Source organism: Notothenia rossii, assembly GCF_949606895.1.
Source record: "Notothenia rossii genome assembly, chromosome: 6".
NCBI lineage: Eukaryota > Metazoa > Chordata > Actinopteri > Perciformes > Nototheniidae > Notothenia > Notothenia rossii.
The window spans coordinates 36,908,215-36,931,928 of NC_136909.1; the positions used below are offsets into that span (position 1 = coordinate 36,908,215).

General features: G+C 41.1%; 2 protein-coding genes across 3 annotated transcripts in view; both read left to right on the forward strand.

Annotated features, from left to right (window-relative positions):
• Window positions 1-10,888, forward strand: part of hira (histone cell cycle regulator a) — a 33,690-nt gene extending 22,802 nt beyond the window's left edge. Inside the window, exons 16-25 of one of the 2 annotated variants that reach the window (XM_079688937.1) lie at window positions 44-260; window positions 417-524; window positions 2,468-2,616; window positions 3,338-3,499; window positions 3,602-3,660; window positions 4,187-4,292; window positions 5,029-5,151; window positions 5,241-5,404; window positions 7,290-7,378; window positions 7,916-10,888. In XM_079688937.1, coding sequence (XP_079545063.1) covers window positions 44-260; window positions 417-524; window positions 2,468-2,616; window positions 3,338-3,499; window positions 3,602-3,660; window positions 4,187-4,292; window positions 5,029-5,151; window positions 5,241-5,404; window positions 7,290-7,378; window positions 7,916-8,032 — 1,294 coding nt within the window. In that variant the 3' untranslated portion in view covers window positions 8,033-10,888. Of the gene's footprint in view, window positions 1-40; window positions 261-416; window positions 525-2,467; window positions 2,617-3,337; window positions 3,500-3,601; window positions 3,661-4,186; window positions 4,293-5,028; window positions 5,152-5,240; window positions 5,405-7,289; window positions 7,379-7,915 lie in introns of both variants that reach the window. The other variant, XM_079688936.1, reaches the window with a different exon arrangement.
• Window positions 10,889-14,523: 3,635 nt separating this feature from the next.
• The window catches only part of LOC307043158 (interleukin-6 receptor subunit beta), a 45,710-nt gene continuing 36,519 nt past the window's right edge, over window positions 14,524-23,714 (forward strand). Inside the window, exons 1-3 of the mRNA XM_079687440.1 lie at window positions 14,524-14,541; window positions 18,318-18,395; window positions 18,927-19,031. Of these exons, the coding sequence (XP_079543566.1) occupies window positions 18,323-18,395; window positions 18,927-19,031 (178 nt within the window). The 5' untranslated portion in view covers window positions 14,524-14,541; window positions 18,318-18,322. The remainder of the gene's footprint in view (window positions 14,542-18,317; window positions 18,396-18,926; window positions 19,032-23,714) is intronic.

Genomic DNA, 23,714 nt, shown 5'->3' on the forward strand with positions numbered 1-23,714 from the left:
GTAGAAAACAAAATCTTGACTTATTTTTATCGTCAACCAGCAGGCCCAAAGACGGCCTCTCCGCTCTGAAAGACTTGAAATCCAAAGATGACACCAGCAGCGACAGTGAAGACAAAATGGCCTCGATCAACAAAAACCTGATGTTGGGCAAGAGGAAGCCCGAGCTGCTGATAGATGTAGGAGAGGTGGTGGAGAAGAGGAAGAAGGGACGGCCCAGGAAAGACAAGATGGCTGCACCCACCGCCCAACCATTCACTCAGGTAACGAGATGGAGGGAAAGATTGAAAAGATTGAGATTACAAATGAACTTGTTAATCAATGAGAACTAAGAGAACCATTCATTTATTTTTTTATAAAAAACCATGATTAAACCTTGGAAAAGAGATAATAAACTGAGGGTTCCCTTTTCCTGTCAGATAACTCCCACAGCAGAGCGGGAGCCAAGCAGGGTGGCAGCTCCTCCACCTCCTGTAGCTGCTCTCAAACTGCCAACACCCAGTATAAAGAAGACCTTCAGTCTGCAGGTAACATGCTGTTCTGTGTGTGTGTGAGTGTGTGTGAGACAGACCTGGCTAAATTACCACTATGTTCAGATTTTAGGTTTGCAATCAGCTGTGAAAGTGCTATTTCATATCTAGTTCCTTTGAAAACAGTGTCACTTTAAACTCATTCGTAAGTCTTTGATCTGTACAAATTCTCCGCTCAGGCAATGCTTTATATATAAATGTCAGCGTTTCCATAAAGCCGGTATATATTGGAATAATCAGTAGAAGCCCGGTAAAAATAATATGCTGTAAGCACAATTCAAAGTGTATTCAAAAAAAGTATGAATGGACAAGTTGGCATCAATCAATCTATCAAAGTGTATTTAATATATCCCAACATCACAAATGTTACATTTGTCTCGGGGGGCTTTACAGGTTCAAGGTTCTTTATTTTTCACACCAACATAGCTACAGTGTAGTTATGATGACAATCTTGTCACAGGCTTCTCCCGCAGAGCAACACAAAACACAGAAACAGAAAAATATAGTGCAAGTAAATAGTAAATACAAGAAGAAAAAAGTGAAATAGTGCAATAAGAGTCTATATGCAAGTCATTGAAATATGATATATTAGGTAAATAGATACATATTTTTTAAGTAGCAGCCAGATGAATATTGTGGATGTTGTTTCAACAGTTCAGGTGTTTAACAGTCTTATGGCCTGTGGGATGAAACTGTCCCTGAGTGGTGGTTTTAGTCGTGATGCTGCGGTAACGCCTGCCAGACGGCAGCAGACAGAACAGTTTGTGGCTGGGGTGATGGGGGTCTTTGATAATCCTGAGGGCTTTCTTCCTGAGCCGCTGGGAGTAAAGGTCCTCCATGGATGGCAGCTCCGTCCTGGTGATGTTCTGTGCTGTTTTCACCACCCTCTGTAGAGTCTTACGGTTGAGGGTGTAACTACCGTACCAGGCCGTGATGCAGCCAGTCAGGATCCTCTCTATTAGGGCGTTCGATATTAAGTACGTAGGTAAATTAACTCACACGTAATTTTACAATTATTTTGCTGCTTGCTGCAAAAGGAAAACTTGCGCGGCTCTCATGTCAGGGGTACTTGAGTGGAGTGACATGCATTAATTCTCTAATGTGATAATGAAGCTTCCTATAGTTTAATGTAATACGTTTAATCTCTTGGATCCCTTCTAGACACCACTCTTCTTCATTCACAGATGAACCCCCTTATTTGAGGGTAAGCAACCTGCATTATCATGACATGTGATCATGACTTAAGGTATGATGAGTCAACCAGTTAAGATCCAGACGTCTGTGACTAAAATCCTTCATCCGGTTAAATATAGTTAAAAAAAACGCAATATATATCGCAGGGGAAAAGAATATCGCAATGTCAGTTTTTTTCAATATCGTGCAGCCCTACTCTCTATGGAGCACCTGTAGAAGGTCAGGATACTCTCTATGGTGCACCTGTAGGAGTTGCAGAGTATCCTGGAGTCCATGTTGAACCTCCTCAGCCTGCAGAGGAAGAAGAGCCGCTGTCGAGCTTTCTTGGTGATGGTGTTTGTGTGATGAGTCCATGTCAGGTCCTCAGTGATGTGGACAGCAAGGAACCTGAAGCTGCTGACTCTCTCCACCGTAGAATACGACCCCCTCTGTCCTTAGACCCTGACATGGGACAAGTTGCATATCCTTTCAAACTAGCCATAACTGGTGCCTCATAGGCGCACCTCGGTACAGATAGCACAGCACCAGTTATCAGCAGTTATGCAGGCTTAAATGTCTCTATATAAATATAAATAATATACATGCCTTGATTATGTCATTCTTTAATATCCCTTTTTATCAATTAAATAACTCAATAACGAACGCAGATAACATTCGTCCAGAGTATCTCCCATCTGTCTGGTAAATTGAATTTCTTTTGACGGAAACGCTGAAACTTGTGTGTGTGTGTGTGTGTGTGTGTGTAGGTAAGCATGGAGCCATCTATGTTCCTGGAGGTGGAGAACGAGGTGTCGGTAGTTGCGGGTTCAAAGCTCAGCCAGCTGCGATGCTCCAGAGACGGACGGGACTGGAACACACTGCTGCCCAGCTCAGTGGTCACTGCTGCAGGGAGCAGGTACGAGGCTCAGCGCGTCACACACACACACTCAGCTGTCTTTCATTGTAGTCTACTTGCCAGCATTGTGAACTGGGAAATGTTGAGTAACCCAAAGGTCTTGTGTTAGAAATGTATAATACGGGTCCCCAGCACAAATAAACTGCCTAATGTTAACTTGCATAGGTTGGCCAATTTGCACAATTGGCATAAATTGCATTAATAAGCATATGCAACTAATAGCTACAAAATGGCATGGCTGATTTGGAAAATGTTGGTGTGGTTTTGGAGGTTAATGAGGATGTTGGATCAATCTCTGACAATTCCAAGATATAGAAATGTCAGTTTTAACCAGAAAGTGGCCATGTGTGTACTCCCGAGGGGCTGATGTAGATGAATTTTGGTTTGATTTTAAAGTGTTAGGCCACTTTGATCATAATAATGATTCAACGGCTTCAATAACCTCCAAAACTACACCAACACTTTCCAAATTGGCCAAGCAATTATTTAGATATTGTCTGCAAATGGTAATTTATGCAATTTATGCTAATTGCGCAAATTGTCCAACAAGTTAGCATCTGGCAGTTTCTATCTGCTGGGCACCTGTACCAGACATTTCTTACATAAAGCTTTGGGGTACTCAACATTTCCGAGTTCGCCATAGGACTCTATAGGCTGGCAACTGGACTATTAATTGATTTTGTAAATAAATAAAACAACATCTGACTCTTCTCTCCCTCAGTGACATCCTCGCCGTTGCCTGTCAGGACAGGATGTTGTCAGTGTTCTCTTCCTGTGGGCGTCGGCTGCTTCCTGCCATTCAGCTGGCCACGCCTGTGTCAGCTCTGCACTGCTCGGCCCACTTTGTCATGGCTCTGACGGCTGGGGCTGCGCTGTCTGTCTGGTGAGCCCGGATACATTCTGTTGGAGATCACATGTGCTAGATTGTTCTAGACATTATGATGATTGTTATCCAGATGTTCATTTTTTTTCTGTCTGTTTGCAGGGATGTTCATAAACAAAAGGCTCTGGTGAAGAACGAGTCTCTGCTGAGCATTTTACCAGGTAAGACACTGCAGAATGGGATTGACACAGAGCATTCAACATTGTGGGACTCAAGGTTGACTATATCAATCTAATGCCTGTGTGATAAGTGTTGACAAATAGTTCCAGCACCCTACTTTTTTTCATTTCTGTCAAGAGTTAGTTAATTTACTGTTATAACTGCCAATTAGAGCAAAACTAAAGTAGAGGTGTTTCCTTGTATAGAACCGGGCTAACAGATCCCCTTGCTTTCAATCTACATGCTAAGCTAGGCTAACCACATCATGAACCTAGCTCTGTTTAGCTTGCATACATGAGATGGATATCAAACTTTTGTAGTTATTAAAATGTTAACCTATTGAAGTACATTCAATATGTTTTATTGGAATCTTCTTAATGAATGTAAAAAATACGTTCTTTCACATGAAGATGGCTTCAAAACCACATTTTTATTTATATGATTGAACTTTTATAAAATACAATTTCAGTGAGTATGGAAAATGCAGTCATGCTGTCTACCCTTGAACACATTTTGTTTTGTGTGTAGGTGCTGACACCACAGTGTCTCAGTCTCTGCTGACCCAGCAGGGCGTTCCAGTCGTTGGACTCTCCAACGGAAAGTCCTACTGCTTCAGCTCCTCACTGGAGACATGGTGAGATACTAAAGAGTGGACTGACAGCGCTGATTCCCAACCAGGGTTTGCTGGTAGTAAGGGTAGAAAAAACCCTTTGCTAAAAGTAAGGCTAGAAAAAACGTTTGAAATAGCTAGCTACAAGTTATAGACACACTTTTTTAACAGTTGGCTAAAAGTAATTGGTAAACAGTTGAAAAGCCAGCGAAACGCAAAGAAGAACAGTTAAAATAGCTAGCGTCCAGTAATGGATAAATGTTTTAAAAACTAGCTAAAAGCATCAACAGTTCGAAGAGTTGGCTAAATGTAATAAATAAATCTTTTTAACAGTGATGGTTAAACCGTTGAAATGGCTACCGAAACGCAATGAAGAACAGTTCAAATAGCTAGCTAAAAGTGATGGATAGCATTTATCATTTGGGAAAAGGATGCGATATTGGCATCTGCCGATGTTAGCCATATTTTCCGCCATCGGCACATCAGTAAGATGACATGTGCCAATGGCGGTAGCCAATGTTAAACTGTTTTGCTTATTATGTGACAGGAAGAGGTTCGTGTCAACGTTCAGATTTTGTCAGTCATATAAAATAAATGGTCATTTTGAATGATTAGACACTGGCTGAGGGCTATCTGCCATAACTTTATAATCCTCCATAGAGCGTCACAAACACACCACCAAGAACTCCCCAATGCCCCCTTTTCAATTCCCCCCCGAGTGAATGAGTAAACTTAAATAATTATACTGTCTCTCTTACAGGACTTTAATAGCGGATAAAGGAGACTCTATGGTCCAGTGTGCTGACTTCAGGAGCTGCCTACCTACCCAGGATGCACCTGTGTCCTCAGGGCCACTGGCTGTCATGCAGGGACGCAACCTCAAGTATGACAGCAATATTTAATCCCCCCCTTCTATCTCCAGGTGAAAGGTAATAAATGAGTAAATAAAGAACATGTCTGTGGTCCCTGCAGTGCTGGTCGGCTGGCGTCCCGCCTCTCCTCCACCCCTCACCACCTGCAACAGAGCATGACGTTAGCCTTCCTGGAGAATCAGCTGGCGTCTGCTCTGACTTTGCAGTCAGCACAGGAGTATCGCTACTGGCTGCTCATCTACACCCGTTTCCTTGTCAACGAAGGTAGCAAACTATTCCTTTTATAATGATTTCAGACTGATAAGAGTCACTAACAACCCAGTACTGACTGTACAAACCTTATGTAGCCCTTAGGGGTGTAACGGTACAAGTACCCGTACCGAAATTATTCGGGGCCCTTCGGTTTGCTACACGTGTGTACCGAAGTGTACTGAACTAATATAACGTTAAACGTAAAAAATTGAGAACGTGAACAGCTTTTTGGAAGTAATCTCAGGTGATGTGTCGCAGCATTCAGAGTAATTTGCTCACATTGGGTTCAACGCGTCATAGAGCGAGCAAGTCATTTCATTGGGCAAGAGGCATACTATGAGAGCTGGTCACAGGGATGCGTTCAAATGTAGTCAGTAATTTGAGGAAATGGCGAACGCAGATAAAGTTGAGCTCGAAAATCCTCCAGCATCATTGAAGTCTCCGGTTTGGGAACATTTTGGTTTCGCAGTTACGTACAAGGATGACGGACAAAGACAGGTGGACCGAACCAAAGCTGTTTGTCGGCATTGTTCAACTAAAATTGGTTACGCGGCTGGCAATACATCAAACTTGCACACTCATTTGAAAAGGCATCACCCGAACGTGAATATCACCGGTACCAAAAGAAAAAAGACTGAAGTGCAAACCCAACTCCCACTAGCATTTAAGCCTCCACCACTCGCAAAAAGTTCAGACCGAGCCAAAGCTATTACAAACGCCAAATATCCTTATGTTGCCATGTTAGCAAAGCGCTACCTGGCTGTATCTGCTACCTCTGTCCCTAGCGAGAAGGTGTTCTCCACAGCAGGAGACATTGTTAGTACTAGCAGATCTGCCCTTTCGGCAAGCAATGTGGACAAGTTAATTTTTCTTTAAAAAAACATGAAAATACAATGACAATCAAGTCATAATGTCAAACTGGCTGCTTAGGTACTAGTACAGTACAGTTCAAATACAGATTATTTCAGCTAATCAAAATGCTGTACCTTAATGTTTATTTTATTATATTTTGTATTTATTTGAGAGAATATTCACAGTTTAATAATAATTAAAAACCCAAAACTAATAGTTTATCTTTTGTGAGTACTAGTACAGTAAAGTTATACAGATTATTTCAGTTCATCGAAATGCTGTACCTTAATGTTTATTTTATTATATTTTGTATTTATTTGAGAGAATATTCACAGTTTAATAATAATTAAAAACCCAAAACTAATAGTTTATCTTTTGTGAGTACTAGTACAGTAAAGTTATACAGATTATTTCAGTTCATTGAAATGCTGTACCTTAATGTTTATTTTATTATATTTTGTATTTATTTGAGTGAATACATTATTCACAGTTTAATAATAATTAAAAAAAACAAAAAATATTTTGTTTTGTGATAATTTTTTCTGCTGTACCGAAAACGTACCGAATCGAACCTTGACCTAAAAACCGAGGTACGTACCAAACCGAAATGTTTGTGAACCGTTAGACCCCTAGTAGCCCTGCCACTAATTAGTAGTTCTTCTTGTTTTAAGACAACATTACAGACAATGAATTATGTTTCGGATCATTCACAGCCACACTTCAGCGATGAAATGGTTTTACAGTTCCACATCCATCCTCTTTTAGTGGCTGGCAAGTTGACATATGAAAATGGCTCAAAATCTCATATGAACACTTTTTGAATGACTTATTAGTGTCTTTTCCCTCTGAGTAACTACGAAAAGTCACTAAGCATATCGGCCAGTTGTACCCTATACTAGAGCTCATGTTGTCGGTTTACGATAACTGACTTCCAGAGGGTAGACAAAGGTCCACAGTGTTACAATGTATAAAAACAAGTTCATCCAGGAGTGTTGACTGGGTTTCGGTTTCAGTGTTGACAAAACGTTGTGTGTGATCCCTCCAGGTTCAGAGTTTCGTCTCCGAGAACTCTGCAAGGAGCTGCTCGGTCCCGTCCACAAATCAGCAGCGACAGCGTGGGAGCCCACCACTCTGGTACAACTCAACATTTTTCAAAACGTTTACCTTCCACACATACAAATGTATTGTCCTTTTTGTTCCTGCTCCCAAAGCTGCTTTGTGTCCCATCTCTCAGTTGTATTGGTGCTAGATGTTGTCCAATGATTAGGCTGTACTCATTCAGCATTAAGCCTTAAGTATATTACATATACATTAAGACATAAAGGGATGCCCCAATACATTTTTCTTTCTAACCTGGACGTTAGGAATCATAGTCACTCAACCAAAAGATCTCACAAAAAGTAGTGCGCATTGTCCTGTCCGGATGTAAAGCAGAGCTGCATCAACAGTTAGTTAATTAGCATTTATTAATTACAATGTTAACTGTTTTGTCTATAGAACATGAAAAAAACCAGTTTGTGTAATTGCGACGGAATAGTTTTTTTGCTCATTTGATTAATCTGTTATGACCTGTGCAAACAAAGCTAATAGCTAATGAGTTAGCTTGTGTTGGCTCTGGCACCACATTAAACGGTGCATGCTAGTTGCTAACGATCTGTTTTCTGTGTTAAGGGTCTACGCAAGCGCGAGTTGTTGCGGGAAGTCTTACCTGTCATCGTTGAAAACCTGCGATTCCAGAGACTGTTCACCGAATACCAGGACCAGCTGGAGCTACTGCGCAACAAATAACACACACTGCTGCCCACACACACTGACAACACACATGCCTGGACTCTCATGAAACCAGTTTGGTTCTTCCAGTTCAACTCGGGGTGAACTCTGACTGCTTATCGTCAACTGAAGAAGCTTGAAACGCTGTTTGGGCTGAAAGCTGCAAAACAGAAAAACTTCATTCACGGCGAGTCCACAACTTTCAAAGTTTGGGGACTTTCAGTGCTGTCGCTCACTGGGAAGAAGTGGCGGGTGCTTTGGATTTTTTTCTTATCACAATCTTAGTTCCAACTCACGTGTTCTGTCGTTTTCTGTTTTTTTTTAACCTATGCACCTCTCTCCTGCGCTCCTTACCATGGACTAAAAAATATTTAATTAAGAGAGGTTGTGTTACAAATGTTGCTGGTTGGATCCCTGCAGCTCGATAAATTTTTCTCAAGTCTGTTTCTCTCCTCCGAGAGAGTGAGCAGAGGTGAGACACTGAAAAAGAAAATAGAATAAATCAAAATGGATGTAAAGGAGCAATATGCTTGTACCAAAGTGATGCCTTCAAGTGTAAAAATAACCACACAACTCCACCTGCAAAGTGAAGGAAATGAAGGGCATCCTTAAAAAAAGGTTCAAATGGGTTTTTAAAGGCTGATGGGTGAAGTTTTCTGAGTGTTCTGGCTGAAAAAATGCCAATGCCAACATTTGAAGTCACAGGTCACCGCGAAGAAGATAATCAAACTTATGACACCACTGGAAATGTAACGGTATATTCAGAGATACAGGATGGACCTCGATTTTTAAGGGATGCCTTTTTTGCAGCTAATCCTAACCCATGAGAGCATTCACTCCAGTCAAAGAGCACTTCAAGCATGTGCACAAAGAGGAAGCACTGCAGAATTTACGGTGACCGACGACCGCCCAAAACGATGCAATAAAAAAAAAAACACAAATGTGCCAAAACATGCGCAAATTTAAAAAAAAATCTTCACCAAGTTGACGAAACTTGCGCAGCCTTTACTAAAAGCACTGCATAAATGAAACGCTGCAAATAAAAAACAATGTAAGAAGCTCAAAACACAACAGAAACGGGGACAGTAAAAAGTGCTGCACACAGCTGGGACCAGAGCATGTGTTGACTTTTGAGGAATATAAAGTTGGCCAACTGTGACTGGAAACTTACCTCAAATGTGCAAATGTGTATTAGCTTATTTAAAAAATGCGATCACAGGAATCCTTCTGATATTATTGCAGATCTGCTGTCAGCTAGCTAGCTAACCTAGTTATTTCATTTATACTGACAAAACACTTACAATCGTGAAACAGGCTAACTTGGCCAACAGTGACAGTTGGCCAACTTTATAATCCCTGAACATCAATAAGTGCTCAGGTCCCAGCTCTGCGTCACTTTTGAGTGTGCCTGTTTTCGTTGTGTTTTGAGCTTCTTCCCGAATTTAGTTTGAGCTGCTTTTTGAGTAAATACTGCTCATGTCTTTCTTCATTTACATGTGTTTTGGCTCATTTACCTTTTTATTTGCATAGTTTTTGAACCCCTTTCTCCTAATGGAAGTGTTTTGGGCTGTTGTAGTGTGATTGCAGAGGTCAACCACCGTAGAATTTAGACTAAAGAAACAAAACACAAGTAAGGAAATATTAACCCAGTCTGAACAAAAGTAAGAAAGCATGATGGCAGTGCAGGAATCCATTTTTAGATGTCACATTTTGATCTGCGACAAAGGTAGACAGAAGTACAATCTTTGGATGCAAGTTACCATTATTTGAAATAACTAAATGTTTCACACATTGTTATCTTTGCTTTTTACCTCAACTTTATAAGCGCCTAATCAAGATTATACATTTTGATTATTTGTCAAAGAAAAAGCATTTAACATAATGAGTGTGCATGAAAAGTCCCATTTGTATTGTGTTGGATGAATGAATGTAGATCTACAGGCTTAACCATTACTTAACCTCCATCATGAAGTCTCAGAATAAATAATATTTACTGTAGACTTAGAAAAAGAAATTAGCTGAATTGCTCAGCAAGACGGGAATGATCTTAAGTACACACAGGTTTAACAAAAGCTCGACAATGAATCTAGTAAAGTAAACTCGTGCCACCGTTACATCATTATTGTAAATATCAGCAGCTGCCTGAGGACATTTGCTGATGAGCAGGAAAAACTCATTTTTGCAGATCTTCAAGGTATATCATGTGTATGAAACAGATCTTTGGGGTAATAAAAAAGCTCTCGTGTGTCAGATTCACGAAATCTGATTTAAAAAAAAAAAGGCTAATATTATCCACTTTTTGAATGGCTGTGATCCGACATGGTGAACGGATAATGTTATATTTATATATTTTGGTCTGTTTCAATTCCTATATCTTGTAAATACACCAAGTCTAATTGCTGAACCATCGGTTTACATTTTCTCTCTGTTGCCGGGCAAGAAACACCCCAAAAATGTTTTTCAGGACAGAGGGATTTTCTTTTGTCTCACATGCATTAACTTGACATTTTTACAGGTTTCAAAAGCACAGCGGTCATGAAACCTCATTGGACTTCTCTTGGATAAAAAGTACTTGTTTAGCCTTTGGAAGTGCACTCCTCTGCCAATTCAGTGTCTATATAACACTAGAGAGTGAGCTTATGCTTGATGTATCTGACAGTGTGGAGACACGCAGACCAGAGGAAGAATTCATCTATCAATCTGTACAGCATTTATTTTTACTTTTTTTCCCGCTGTTAGTCATTTTTAAATGTTTGTACAAGCTATTTTTTTTTTCATTTTCTATAAGAAAAAAAGAAAAAGATTGAGAAGAGCTGAATTGTTGCTTTTGAGGAAAGAACGTGCAAAATAAATTAGGAACAGTTGGTTTGGTAATTTCCTGAGTGGTGTTTCTTCACTGTGAATGTGTGGTGAGAGCCATTGTTATACTAGTAAAGCGTATATATACCTGGCTCCAAATAGTTTGTCAGTTTTTATCAATTATGTTATGCAGTTTAAAGAGAAGCTTTTCTTAAATCCAGCTTCCTTTAGGCATTATTGTGCATTTGACACCTGAACAGAAGCCTGTTCCTTTTTAAAGAGGCCCGATTATGCTTTTTGCCTTCTACTGTAGTGTGTTGTATAGGTTATTGTGCATGTTAATGGTCTGCAAAGGCTAAAATCCCTCTGTTCCCTTCAGAGGGAGTTTCTCTCCCACACACTCTCCCCCTTTCTGAAACGCCCCCATTGGACTCCTTTGTTTACTTCCATAGTGAAATCCCTACATAACGCTTCTGTTGGCTAGCGTTCCACCACATTGTACTTGATTTTGTAATGGTCGGGATTTTTCCGACACATCTCTTATGCCCCTTTCACACCAACGCGTTTTCAGCTCCGGCTCGGAGCTGGAGACTGAAAAGTACAGTTTTTTCCTGTTTACACCGCAGCGGCGCCGCCTCTTAGCTCCGGAATCCGGTTCACTTCCAGCTCCAAAAAATTGTCGGTCTAGAGCAGGGGTTGGCAACCCGCGGCCCACGGGCCGCATGCGGCCCTTTAAGCCCCCCCCTCTGGCTCCCTTGAGTTTAGACAAAAATAAGAAGGAAATAAAATAAAAGTATTTGTAGGACTATTTATATTTTGTTGCATGGTTGAAAATGTTTCTTATCTTGTATTTTGAGGTGATACTGTGATACATAAATAAAAAACAAAACGGTTTTAATTAGGTCAACTAAAATATGCGTCACATCCTGCTACGGTCCCGCGCGAGCGCCTTTTTTCCTGCGGGTGAATAACCTGACCCCCGGCTCGATGAGCAAACTATGGATAAATCAAAGAAAAGTACCGGAGGAACACAGGAATTAAATTCTGTGTGGACAGAGTTATATGGTTTCACAGCAAACGATGCTGGTTTACCGGTATGTTTGATGTGTAGAGAGAAGTTGTCAACGGTGCTGCAGCCTTTACGAGGAACAACAAGGGAGAGGAAGACAGCTGACAATCTTCAGTCATAATTCAATGGGGTATGTAATTTATTTCAGAAAACTCTTTTTGTTATATTCCATGGAATGCTCTTAACGTCCCGATAGCAATGAATATATTAAATGCTTTGACAATAAATATATACAAAAATTAATCTCTGGAAGCCGTAGCGCTGTAAAAAGCACGGCATTTTAGCCGGCCCGGCTAAAATGATTGGATGGCCTACCTGCCTGTCAGCCTTCCATCTGACACAAACTTATCTCGTGGCCTCATTGATGATGCGCGTTCGTGTATGTTGGAGGAGGGACTCTGTAAGAAAGTCTGAAGGAAGAGGCATATTTTTTCCGGTTGTGTATTTTCAAATTCTAGCGCACTCGAGCTGGTTTCGCCATTCTTACCTACCCTACCTTTAACTCTTTTTAGGGTGCAGCTATATGTTTGATTTATTTCAAAGTGGGCCCATTTTAATAATATTTTTTTTCCTTCAAATGTGCAGAGGACTCCCCAAGTGCTGTGTTTAATTTATTTTAAAGTAGGCCTGTGTAATGTGTATTATTTGTAATTCTCCTTATAGGAGTTATTTGTTTCTTATTAGAGGTTAACAGTTTTATATAATGTAATAAATAGTCTAATACATGCAAAAAAAAACGTAGTTTTTGTCTGATATAGGCCAAACAATAAATACAACTTTATTAGCTATCAAGCTATGAAATATGTTTTGCGGCTCCAGACAAAAAAATGTTTTGGAAAAAGGAGCAAAATGGCTCTTTTGGTCAAAAAGGTTGCAGACCCCTGGTCTAGAGGAAAGAGCTTCGGAGCTAAGAGGCGGCGTCGCTTACGTCGAGGCGTGCAGGAAACTAAACCCACCTCCCCTGAACATGGGTCGACTGAAGAGTCTCGTCATGCCTGCCTACAAGCAGTAGTGCTGAGCAAAGTGACTAGAAGGCAACCACACATTTATAAAAAGAAACACACTTTATAAAGTCAGGCAACACTAACCAGGCTCCGTTTGATTCCGTTTATTTGTACCTTACTTTGATCATCCGTTTGCTGTTATTGATCATTGTGGAGAGCAGGCAGACGTTTTGTTTTGTATTATAGCAGCTATCGGATGGAATCAATACATGGGCTGCACAGGTTGTCGTGTCCGACTATCACAAGTACAATCATAATGAAAAATACGCCGGTAAAATGTGCCTGTAGAAAACGGCTTATGCCACAATAGGATAGCAATAGCAAGTAGTCAGTTTACCTTCGGTTGCTATGCTAACATCACCCATTTTATATCAGAGTGTAGTGCCGGTAAGAAGGAGTCGGAGGCGGAGTATTTAAGATGGAATTCCACTCTTTATTTTCCATCAAGCCATAGAGATATCAAACATGTACTCAGTGATGAGAGTCAAGTTAGAGTGCCTTGCTAGCTCTAGCTTGGCAACCTAAATACTCGGTGTTACACTAAACAAGGTCCGTGTAGGAACTGTAACCCAAAAGTGAATTATGGTTAACTAGAGTCACCACAAGAGACACTTTAATAACATCGTTGTGATGCCAAACAGCATCAATTCAGACTGACACACACTCACTTAAGGGGAATTGGGGATATGTATCAGCTGCTTGTGTGACAGTCAGACAGTGAATACTTAAGTTTAGAGAGGCCGCTCTAAAGTATTAGCTAACGGGAGAATAAACTCCCGTGAAAGAGCAGCCAGCACTGCAGCGGTCGGTAAATGCCGCTGAAACACATAAATAAACAATAAACCACGGCACTCTGGAGAAAAGCACAAGCTTGGAGAAGTCGTTCTTTTATTTAAATCTGATTTTGTGTGATTAAAAGCAACACGATCATCGACCCGACGCAGTCCCCCGTCGTTGTTGTTGTGAGCGCCGTTGGGGAGCAAATCAGCGATGTAAACGGTGACGTCATAACGCAGCAGCGGTTGCACCAGTCGGGCTCTGGGCGGTGTGAACAGAGAGGGAGCAGAAAAGGGAAACTGTAGCTGAACCAGAAAAGCTATAGCTCGGAGCTAGAAAGGGAAAAGCGCTGGTGTGAAAGCCGCATTAGTTAGACCCTCCAGAAAAACGCGATTCTGCGATCGCAGAATTGACCGCATAATCAGCAAAATGGCGCAGATCTTTAAAAGGCCGCATATTTATCAAAAGGCCGCATAATCCCCGCATTTTTCCACACAAAGTTGAGAAGAAAAAAAAGTTAACTCGTCTTGACGTGACGTCATCAGCTCGCGCATCACAGAATGTAAACAACACTGTATAGAGTGAATGTGTGGAGCTCACACGATAGAGAAAACACCAAGATGAAAACATCTAATCCATCTCATTTACCGACGAACATTTCGACTAAAGACCGAGCAAAAAGTGGGGGGAAACTATTCTGTACCCCGTGCAACTGTGTGTTGGAGCATACGTCTTAGAGAAAATCGACGGTGACGACCCACTTTGATTCATTCAAACATTCGAAAATGCTTTCTGCTGCTGCGGACAAGAAAGCCAAACGACTCACGTTCACAGAGGCATCAACCTCCAAAACCCTTTCGAGGGCTACAAGAAACTAAGTGAGTAGCCTACAAGATTGAAGCTGGTCAGATAACGAACGAGTAAATGAAAACAGAATGAGGCGGAGAAGTGTGTGTGTGTTGGGGGGGGGGCGGGGGTGTGTGTGTGTGTGTGTGTGTGTGTGAGATTAAAATAGCCCAATTGCTTTTACAATAAATAAACATTGAATGTGTTTTATTGAATAGTAAAGGGGTTTAACGTTAGTGGCAGGTTGTGTGTGAGAGAGAATAAATAAGACAGCCCAATATTTTTAAAAATTGTTATTGTTTTTCCCCGCATATTTAGCATATTTCGCAACTTTCCGCATATTTCGCAACTTCCCGCAATTTCACCGCATAAAATCACATAAAAACCCTGCATGTTTAATCGCATAATCAAGGATTTTAGCCCGCATAATCAAGGAATTTAGCCCGCATAATCAAGGATTTTTGCCTGCGTTTTTCTGGAGGGTCTAATTAGTGGTTGACCAATCACAACAGAGTGAGCCAACTAACCAATCAGAGCAGACTCTGCTAAAATGGCCTGAATCTCGAGAGCAAAAGTACCCAAAGTTGGGCCCAATAAGCATGCTCACTTACTTATTTATTTGCAGATCTTCTCTGATCCAGTCTAATGAATGATTGGCTCGTGCTCCAACACGTTGTAGGTGATAGGCTTAGGGGCAGGACATCTCTAAGTGGTCCACCAATCAAAACCGAGCTGGCCAGCTAACCACTCAGAGCAGACTGGGTTCTGGTTTCAGATAGAGGGTGAAAAGAGGTGCTTCAGCACAGGAGAAAAATAAAGAGCTTTTTGAACATTAAAGCATGGAGACATGTCACAGTAGAGATAAAAAAATACATTCGCATTGTGCTGTACAAAAAAAATGCTTTGCACAATACGTAGTATTTTTTTGGGAGTAGTTTCTACAACTGTTTTGACATGGGTGACAAAACGATATCACGAAACACTTCTTTTTCCGCACGGCATCGCCGTGACTTGCCGCCAAAGTTCACGTTCGTTCGATGCTAGGTGATCCTTCGCCAGATCGCCTATCGCCTAAACTTCACATGATGGTTAACACTTCGGCCCTGAACAGCTCCAGGTCAAATCTGATGTTACATAATGTGGCGTTACCATGGCAATGAATCCCTCGCCATAAAACACGATGTCGCTGTAACTCCAATGAACACGGTCCAATCGTCCCCCAATCTTCACTTGTATATCACCGGTCCATGCCTCAACAGCTCTACGTGGAATCTGAGATCTCACCACATGCCGTTTCCATGGCAGCGCATCCCTCGCCAAAAAACACGATGTTGTCGTAACTCAATGGAAAATGGTCCAAACGGCACCAGATGATGGCTAATGCTCCGGCCCTCAACAGCTGTATGTCCATCATGGGGTGTCATCATATACTGTTGCCATGGCGACAGATCCCTCGCCATTAAACACGGTGTTGTCGTATCTCAATGGAAAATCGTCCAAACGGCACCAGACTTCAGATGATGGTTAATGGTCCGGCCCTGAACAGCTCTGTCAATTATGGGGTGTCATCATATGCCGTTTCCATGGAAACGCATCCCTCGCCATAAAACACGATGTTGCCATAACTCTTATCAAAATGTTCAAAACAGCACCAGGCTTCAGATGATGATTAATGGTCCGGCCCTCAACAGCTCTGTCAATTATGGGGTGTCATTATATGCCGTTGCCATGGGTTGCCGTTGCGTTGCGTTAACCCTCGCCATAACGCACGATGTTGTCGTAACTCCTATGAAAATGGTCAAAACGGCACCAGACTGCAGATGACAGTTAATGGTCCGGCCCTCAACACCTCAATATGACAATAGTGAGTTTTCCTGAAAAGCTGTTGCCATGGCAACGCATCCCTCGCCGTTAAGCACGATATTGCTTTAACTTTTAATGGTCAAAAAGTGTTCAAACTTAACGTGTGCTAACGGTACAGCCCTCAAGACATATGTGTCAGTTTTGAGATTTCGTCAAATGTTGTTGCCATGGCAACACAATGGTTGCCATGAAACACGGTTTTCTCATTGAACATGCTCCAAACGGCCCAAAACTTCACAGGTTTGATAATGATGCAGCCCTCAACACATCTAGGCGTATTATGGGGTGTCATCAAATGCCGTTGCCATGGCGACAGATCCCTCGCCATCAAACACAATGTTTGTGATATTGCTGTAACTCCTATGTACGTTGTCCGATCGCCCTGAAACTTCTGAAGTTTGCCAACGGCCGAGTCCTTGAGACACCTACGTGACGCGTCGACGTGCGGACAACAGCCTGCGGAGCGTCGAAGACCCGCTCAACGCTGCTTGCAGCTTTAATTTAACATTGATATCGAAGTTCTTGTTGATGGATACAAGTAGAACATATTGATTGGTGGACGCAATTCGGACATTCGGTTACAGTTGCAGCATGTGGCAGATGTTGTGAACACTGCTGCCTCAGGAGGTCGGACCATCACCAAAATAACAAAGGAGTGTTCTGAAGAAGTGAAGGACAAAATGCACACACATTAGAAGTGCATTCAAAAGACACACAATTTGGTCTTTGCTCAACTGTGTGGTTGGTCGCAGAGCCTTGCAGTGAAACAGCTAGTTCGGTTTTGTTTCTACAGTTACCTCCCTTGCTAGCTTGCGCCGCTACATGCAGCTCTCATCTGATTGGTTGTGCGTCAAGGTCAGCAGTAAACAAGGTCAAAAATCGGAATAGATGGAACTTTGGGCGCAGTGGTCGCAATGATTTCTAACGGTGCGAGACACTGAGTGTAGCGTGTCCGCTTAGTCGAGGGTGGAACCGCTATCCCCGTAGAAACACAACGGCAACGTCAGCGCAGAGAGCTTTTATGGTGTATCATGTGATTGCAGCCTTACACAAACAGAGTCCCGGGATGGGGTGACACCATACCGCTTTTAACAAAAAATGTGTTTATAACACAGTGCCTTTATTGAGGTGACAGTGTTGAAGGGGGAGACAGAGGGGATGACACGGGCAAATGGTCAAAGGCCGGATACAAATCTGGGTCCTCTGCAGGGGAACCAAGCCCCAGTACATGGGCTGCCTGCTCTACCAACTAAGTTATTTGGCGGCCCACAAATGCGTGGCATAATGACATTACAATTGGAATTATATATTGCCATTGACTTGGGTTAGGGTTTGACAGTGTCTCCATTCCATAGTTTGTCCACCAGAGAGCAATGCTACTACTACAAATACTAGTTCTGCTGCTAATACTTCGCTTACAACTACTTACACAAACATGAATAAGAATACATTTTATTTGTACAGCAACCTCCATGCATATTATGAGTGTTTATACATTAACACAATATTTACAGTATGTTTGAATTGGTCTGGTGTTCCGGTGCCGTGCAGGTTTATTTACGTAGAAAAGCTGTGATCATTTAACAGGAAATGTAAATTGTAACACAAACACACACACACACACACACACACACACACACACACACACACACACACACACACACACACACACACACACACACACACACACACACACACACACACACACACACACACACAATGTAATAATGGGTGTAACTTAAAAACATGGAGCAGTTTCCTGATTAACATTACGTCTTCCTGATTCACCGCTCACAGCTTTCATACACCAGAGATTTTTTTTTAAACAAGTTCTCTGAAGTCATCTAGTCCTTTTACATAGAAAATAACGGGTTTTGAAAGACGATGGACTTAATTTATGCTTACAATGAGCTAATCTTTTGAATATTTGCTCATTTTTTACCAGCTAAGATGGGCATCTGTTCTCACAAACTGTACATTGCCACGTGCACAGTGATCAGCCTCTTCGGTGTGTTTTCTCATGGTGAGTTCGCCACTATTTTGCTGCTTGATTAAAGGAAAAATCGTATTTTTATGAAATGTGTTGTGGTCCATCTGGATTAGTCTTGGTAATGATATGCACTTTTTGTTGGTGTATGTCATTGTTTCAGTGTTGGAAGTAGCAATCTGATTTACTTAAAGTAATATTGAAATATAATATATATATATTATATAATACTTAATATATTATATATAAGTAATATTTGAGTAAAAGTATAAGCAGCATAATGTACTTAGCAAGCAGAAGAAAACATCCTCCCTGTGTAAAATGGGTTGTTTCAGAGGGCTTCATGATTAAGCCCTTAAAATTCAGTAAATAATCCTGGTTTAACTTGTCTACTAAACTGGCCATTTGAACCATGGGCGATGCATGAGATACATTTGAGTAAAACTGTTTAGTGATTCAAAACATGTTCTACTTGCAGGGAAGTTACATTACGTATTGGTTTAGTTAGTTAAGGTGTCCTTTCCTGAATGTAAGTCTTGCATTCTGTGTGTGTTCTGTGTGTGGCAGAGGTGACGGTGAGGGACTCTGAACTGAAGCGCTGTGAGGAGGACCAGCGGGTGTGTGTCACTGACCTCAGACACTGTGGCTCTCCAACACCTTCATCTATACAAAGTGAAAAAACACACACATTCAGCACTCAGTCAACAGTTGTAGAATGTAACGAAGAACATTTACTCAAGTGCTAGAATAGTCTTATGTATAGAACCTTTACAGTCTTCATATTTAATTATTATTACAATATATCACATCAAATTCTGTGTTCATGTCATCTTATTCTATTTTACATGTATATAATTCAATTATTTTTGCATTTGACTTGCACCATTGTGTTCCTTGCACCATGCTCTTGCTCCATTTGCTCATTTTCAGGTTCATATTTGTATTTTGTGCCTCTACTGTGACATTTTCCCATGCTTTAATGTTCAAAAAGCTCTTTTTTTTGTTCTCATACTCTTTAACCCTCTGTCTGAAACCAGAGCCGAGTTTGCAATGAACACAATACAGGAAAGGGAAAACCCACAAAACACAATACACTCTAAAAACATATTTCTGGGTTGATTTGGCTGGGTCATAATTATGGGTTATTTGGGTACTGTAAACACACTGGTGGGTTGTTCATGCTGGGTCAAAAGGGGTTCAATTGCAGTTGAACACCTGCCTGGGTTATTTTTAACCCAGAGGTTGCTTTATTCATTTTCCCACTTCTGACTCATTCTGGAACCATCTTTTTGTCATTTCTCACATCAAAACACACTGAAAAAACTGATTATGACCTCTTTTAGATGTTACATGTTTTAATCTAGCCTTTTTTAATAGACTTGAATGTGTTATTACATCCTTCTTATCTTTTTTTATTAATCTTAACATATATTGTCACTGTTTAAAATTAGCTCATTTCATTCATTTAAAAGTAGCCTAATCAGAAAAAAAGATGTACAATTTAATTAGCACATATACTGTCCTGTCTGCGCATGTGCATACACAAGCAGCCCGCCACTTTTCCCCCCATTTTCCATTCGGAATCTGAAGGACCGGACTCAGCTGCCTGCGTAGCTCCGCTGTCGTGAGGTGAACGTTCTCCACGGCTCTCCGTTTTAAGTAAGTAGCTCATTTATAGCCTTGGGTGTATTATATTATACTTAAACAGGTAGCTTTATAGCTAACATTAACGCTATCGACTGTGTGTTTTGATAGATTAACATTAGCAACCGTTAACATAGGCCTACTGCAGCTAGCTAACTGTTAGCCTACTGTTAACCTAGCTGAGTGGGTATGAATGTTTAAGTAACCTAATTGAAGTGTAACATGCATCATAAGCATTATAATATAACTTGATACTGCTTTCAAATTAAATACGTGATCAATTCAATCTTTGTCTTGTTAGACTTTCTTATTAGTTTGTGGATAATACAAGTTGAATGTTAACTGCCTGTTTCTATGCTTTTTTTTGTAGCTTCACCTTCCCCGCTGCCCTGGCTTATATGCTGGCCATTCCTACTGTGTTCCTGACCGGCTGTAAGTATGTTTCTTTTTAACTTGTTCTCACCATTGTGGTAATATTAGGACACAACTAAACATGTGAAATCACGTTGGTAAGGGTGCTTTTTGTAACATTACTCTCTGGCTGCAAGGGGTTAATGTTACCGCAGCTAACGTTCATATATAATCTTGGTTTTATAGGCGCTTTCATAGTACTTTTCCCCCCGAACTAGGCAGATAGGGGGAGATTTGGTTTCACACCAAAAAGGATCTAGAACTAGTCCCTAGTTTGCGCAAACCTTATTTTCACCCCCAGATAGTCTCTGCTAGCGAGTTAGTACTTTCCTGAGGAGGAAATGGTTCGTGGGCGTTTCGGCTCCACTACACCGCAAACAGCTTCACGGCGTATACTGCCGGCCGGAAGTCCCCGGAGTTGGGGACTGGCTTCTACTGAAGCCTTCCGAGTAAATCTTCAGACGCGCCGACACCTCCTCATCACTCCACCGCTCCCATGTATTATTTTGTGTTGCCATATGTTAGTCAGAAATTGTTAATGTGGCCGACACACCCACAAACCTTTTCTCCCCAGGAAAGTACCACCTCTCTAGCAGGACGGTCTGTTTATCGGTACTTGAGACATTTAAAAAATACATGTCATATGTATTATTGCTACTTAAACATTATATTACAGTCTTGGTTTCGCCAACACCGTTTATAATATGCAATAAGACAAAATGCGTCTATGATGTATTTTCGATCTTTCCAATCCAGACAAGAGAGATCTCTCCCCGTCTGTGTGCGAGGGGGCGCGGCAGTTTATACACACGCGGCTGCTACATGCATGCAACACGCACGCACGCACGCACGCACGCGCACACACACACACACACACAAACGGTGGAGAGAGAACTCATTTCATTTCATTTCAAACCTTTATTTAGACAGATTAGTCCCTTGAGATCATCGATCTCATTTACAAGGGAGACCTGCATCATTTAGTTCCACATGAAACATAAAAACAACATACAAACAACAGAGGATATCATATTTACATATTCAACATTTACAAATACCCAGAGTGTCAGAAAGCATTTCATTTAGACATGCCTTAAATACATTCAAAGAAATAAAAATGCTCAATTTCAATTTTGCCTGTAGACTGTTCCAAGCAAGTGGAGCTGCGCACATAAAAGCTGTCTTACCTAAGACAGTCCTTACTCTTGGCACATCTAACAAGACTATATCCTGTGATCGCAGACAATAGCTGCTTGCAACTTTCTGCTTTATCAATGAACAGATATAATACGGGAGTTTGCCCAACATAGCTTTATAGATAAAAGTGTACCAGTGACTGAGCCTCCGTACAGTGAGTGATGGTAAACCTGCCTTGGTATACAATGTACAGTGATGAGTAAGTGCTTTACAGTTAGTGACAAATCTCAGAGCACTATGATACGCAGCATCTAGTTTGCTTAGGTAGTTGGCAGGTGCATTCATATACAGCAGATCACCATAGTCCAGCACAGGTAAAAAGGTCACAGTGACTAGCCTTTTCCTGGCCTCAAGCGAGAAACAGGACTTATTCCTGAAAAAGAAACCTAGCCTAACCCTCAGTTTTTTAAGCAGGTTATTGACATGAAGTTTAAAAGAGAGACAGTCATCAAGCAAGATACCAAGGTATTTGTAACAGGCAACAACTTCAAGTTTTGTTCCTTGCGTTGATACAATATCTAAAACAGGCTCTGGTGACTTTTTAGCTTTTGAAAAGAGCATTATCTTGGTTTTATCCACATTTAAAAGAAGCTTTAGTTCAGAGAGCTGAGTCTGAATAATGTTAAAAACAGCCTGTAATTTAACAACCGCCTCCTGAATGGAGGGACCTGCACAATACATCACGGTATCGTCCGCATAAAAATGTAAAGTAGCTTCATCCACATTTTCACCTAAACTGTTGATATATATGGAGAATAAAAGTGGACCTAAAACAGAACCTTGAGGAACACCATTAGCAATGTTTAACCACTCAGAAGACAGCCCATCAAAGTGAACACATTGGGACCTTTCAGAGAGGTAGTTCACAAACCACCCCACTGCATGGCTGGATATGCCAGTACTGAGTAGCCTCTGTTTTAAGACACGATGATCAACGGTGTCAAACGCTTTGGAAAGGTCAATAAACAGAGCTGCACAACTCTGTTTATTATCTAGCATACTAGTAATATCATTTACCACTTTCATTGTTGCAGTGATGGTGCTATGTTTCTTCCTGAAGCCTGACTGATGTTTAGACAGGATATCATTTATACATAAAAACTCCTTTACTTGTTCACTCACAAGTCGTTCGAGCACCTTAGCCAAAACTGACAATTTAGAGATTGGCCTATAGTTATTTAAAATAGTTGCCTCCCCTCCTTTCAGTAGAGGCAGGACATAAGCAGACTTCCATACTTTAGGAATTGTATTTGTGCTGAGGGAGAGGTTAAAAAGAGAAGTAAGAGGTGGAGCAATAAAATCTGCAGCTATCTTTAAAAAGAAAGGATCTACGTTGTCCGGGCCAGCCGGTTTCTTAGGATCTAACTTGGATAAAGCTTCATGGACAATACCAACAGTTAAAGGAGTAAAACTGAAAGGGTTTTCCAGACCACATTGTTCAGAGTCAAGGACTGGAGCGTTCACAGAAGCAGAAGCACAGTCAGTGACAGAATCAAACAGAGAGCCACAAGAGACAAAATGCTTATTAAAGCAATTTAGCATGGTGGCCCTGTCTGATATAATGCCAGATGCTGTGGTGAGGTACGGAGGTAGCTCATTTGGGATATCACCAGTGGAAATCGATTTTATGGCTTTCCAAAATTTACTAGGATTATTCAGGTTTTCTGTGGTAACTGACAAATAGTACTTTGACTTAGCACTTTTGACATGTGAAGTAAAGCTATTCCTTAGCTGCCTAAAGCGTAGCCATTCTACCTCTGAGCCTGATTTCCTAGCCTTTGCCCAGGCATTGTTTCTCTCATGAAGGAGACTGGACATTTCAGCAGAAAACCAGGGATTGTTTCGTCCCTTCACTCTAAATTTACGCAGAGGTGCATGTTTATCTATAATTTTTATAAAACCAAGATAAAAATAAGACCATGCAGTTTCTACATCAGCACACAGATCGATTTTTCCCCAATCAAAATCAAACAGATCATGTAAAAAACCCTGCTCCACTAAGTGTTTTTTATCTCTCTTTGTGATGATGCGTGGTTTAACTTTTTGGACCTTAGTGTCCCTAATTGTGGCTACAACACAGTGGTCACTCACATCATTAGCAAA